This window comes from Diaphorina citri, unplaced genomic scaffold, assembly GCF_000475195.1.
Source record: "Diaphorina citri unplaced genomic scaffold, Diaci psyllid genome assembly version 1.1 scaffold7012, whole genome shotgun sequence".
NCBI lineage: Eukaryota > Metazoa > Arthropoda > Insecta > Hemiptera > Psyllidae > Diaphorina > Diaphorina citri.
In genome coordinates this window covers 1,619-3,948 of record NW_007384388.1, presented here as the reverse complement: position 1 = coordinate 3,948, position 2,330 = coordinate 1,619, and the positions used below count along the sequence as shown (strand labels likewise).

The 2,330-nt window shown below is 38.6% G+C and overlaps 1 protein-coding gene across 1 annotated transcript; it reads right to left on the bottom strand.

Moving 5' to 3' along the window:
* Positions 1–246: 246 nt before the first annotated feature.
* On the bottom strand, positions 247–2,115 carry LOC103522133 (signal peptidase complex subunit 3-like). Its single transcript, XM_008487237.3, has 3 exons — positions 1,859–2,115; positions 1,330–1,492; positions 247–354 (listed from the first exon to the last, which is right to left on the bottom strand). Exons 1-3 carry the CDS (start codon positions 1,999–2,001, stop codon positions 247–249), a joined length of 414 nt encoding a protein of 137 aa, XP_008485459.2. The 5' UTR covers positions 2,002–2,115.
* Positions 2,116–2,330: the final 215 nt, after the last annotated feature.

Sequence of the window (2,330 nt, the reverse complement as noted above, 5' to 3'; positions counted from 1 at the left end):
GCCCATCCCGTAGTATGCCTCTCATCAGATGGGCAAGAAGAGACACAATACTTCCCATTTAGGTGCTGGGTCAACACGGGAACACCAGAAAGTAATCCGTTGAAATATTTGCAATCAAAAAACAAGTACAAATTTTTGTCGATGGTGGGATTTGAACCGGGGACCTTCTGCATGGCAAGCAAGTGCGTTACCACTGGACCAACCGTGACCGTTTATACCTATAATGTTGCATAAAGATAACAATACTTACTTCAGACCTTTTCCATCATCCCAGAAATAGTATTTGGTGTTCATGTTCTTGAATTTCAAGTCAGCATTTTCTCCTCTCAAGATTATCCTGTCCCATAGGACAACCTAAGAAAGAAAGGGGTAGGTACAACATTTTATGTTATTATGTATAATGAATATTCTTTTAACTGGGTAACCTTTTGAATGAGGCCAAAATTGAGCCACACTCATGCTCTGCCCTCTAACCCTATAATAACACTGGTCACTGCTCGTTTGTGCCAGTTCCTTTGGTAGCAATATTCCACGGATGTGACTTCTGCACAAGTACCGTGAAATTAATTGACCGAAGTCATTAGGTGAACTTTGCTGCTCAGACTAGAAGATTTGTGAAATAGGGACAATGTTTATCGGAACTGGTGACATGACCTTTGGAAATATTTTCGGTAAAAGTCCCTTTTCGTCATCCAATGCTGCCAGTATCCTTGGTACACTGTCTTGCTAAAATTCTCAAGCTACAGGAAACGGACTTAAGTGGGTTTAGGTTACACGTGTTAGTTTCATTATTCAATCTGTCCAATAATAATTATAGGAACAGCCTGGAGGCATTTAACTGCGTTTGAGTTGAATTGGTAGTTACCCAGACTACCTACTTACCTATGTACACCTGCCAATAGTTTCGTTCCTATAATTAGGTACCTACCTATGGCAATTAGCGTTTGTGGAGCAGCTATATATCTACAGACATAATATGTATGTACTTCATAAAAACCGATTTGCAAGGATTTATGTTTAGGGTGCCGCAAAATTTGTAGGACTTTCTTGTGGGAGGTATTGTTTTAACAGGTAACGTCACATCAGGCTCTTCATATCTTGCCTTTTCTCTGCGATTGCAACCAGTTCCATTCTAAACTTCGCACTTCGCAAAGTTCTTGTGATGTCACTTTTGTTTTGATGTGAAGTGTAAAGCTGCTCGCTGCCTGCACCTCTTCCTTTAAAACTTCAGTTTATATTACAAAATAATTATTAGGGTAGTATTGAATCCATCACTGGAAATTTGAGAGAGGAGTACCTAGGTAACTAGGTATCTTGTGTAATATTCACCTGGTTCAAAACATTTGACGGAGTAATATACTCTGCTGTGAGATATAGGAAGAGTTGTTTCACATTCCAGTTGAAGATTTTGGTCAGATTTGCTTGGAGATCAAATGTGATAAAGCCGAGATCATTTTCCTCTCTTGAGGCACTGTAGTCTGGCACATTCTTACTGAAATGTAGAAAAAGAAATGTTAGTAATTATAAGGAATACCTACAGGTTCAAATTGATATATTTGTTGAGCATGGCACCCAAACTCTTCACACATGCTCAGAGGTCTACAAATTTTCGGAAACTACAATACACCAGTAAGTAGGTAGGCAGTCAAACTAGGTATTGGCCTCAGATAAAAACCAGTGTCCCATGAAACCCCAGTCCAGTTGGTTGATCAATTTCAATTGCATTTGTAGCACAGAAGTAAATTTTGTCTAACTGGACTGGAATCATACTGGATGTAAGTGGTAATTGGAATAAGATTGTATGAGTTTAATACATAGTTGAATTGCCTAGGGCAGTTAGGCCCAGATACCTACTTACACGACAATTTTGACAGTGTTGATGTCTACGCCAGTTCTTGAGTCCACTAGCACAGTTGACAAGAAGCAGACAAACGTAAGGAAGGAGAGAACACTCAAGGTATACGCCAAAATGGCATTACCACGACTTAGAAACGAGTGCATTTTATATGTCCTGTATTTATATACACCGGGTAATCAATTATCCACAAAATAAAAAGGAAATTGATCCAGATCTTATCACAAAATCACAAATCCCATTTCGATACGTGTATTCGTGTAAATAAATAAATAAGCAAAATTTTAAAAATGTTTGTTTACAGCGTTGCCGACTTGCCCGCTGCAATGTTGCCGTGTTGTCAGTGTTGCCAAGTTGAACAAGTTTTTTTTCGGTACCTACGTTTCATTTCTTTACGCGCCAATGTGAAATTTTGAAATCTACAAAGTTAAAAAATATCCTCTAGAAATGTGGAAGTTACGTTTTCGGTAAGTTA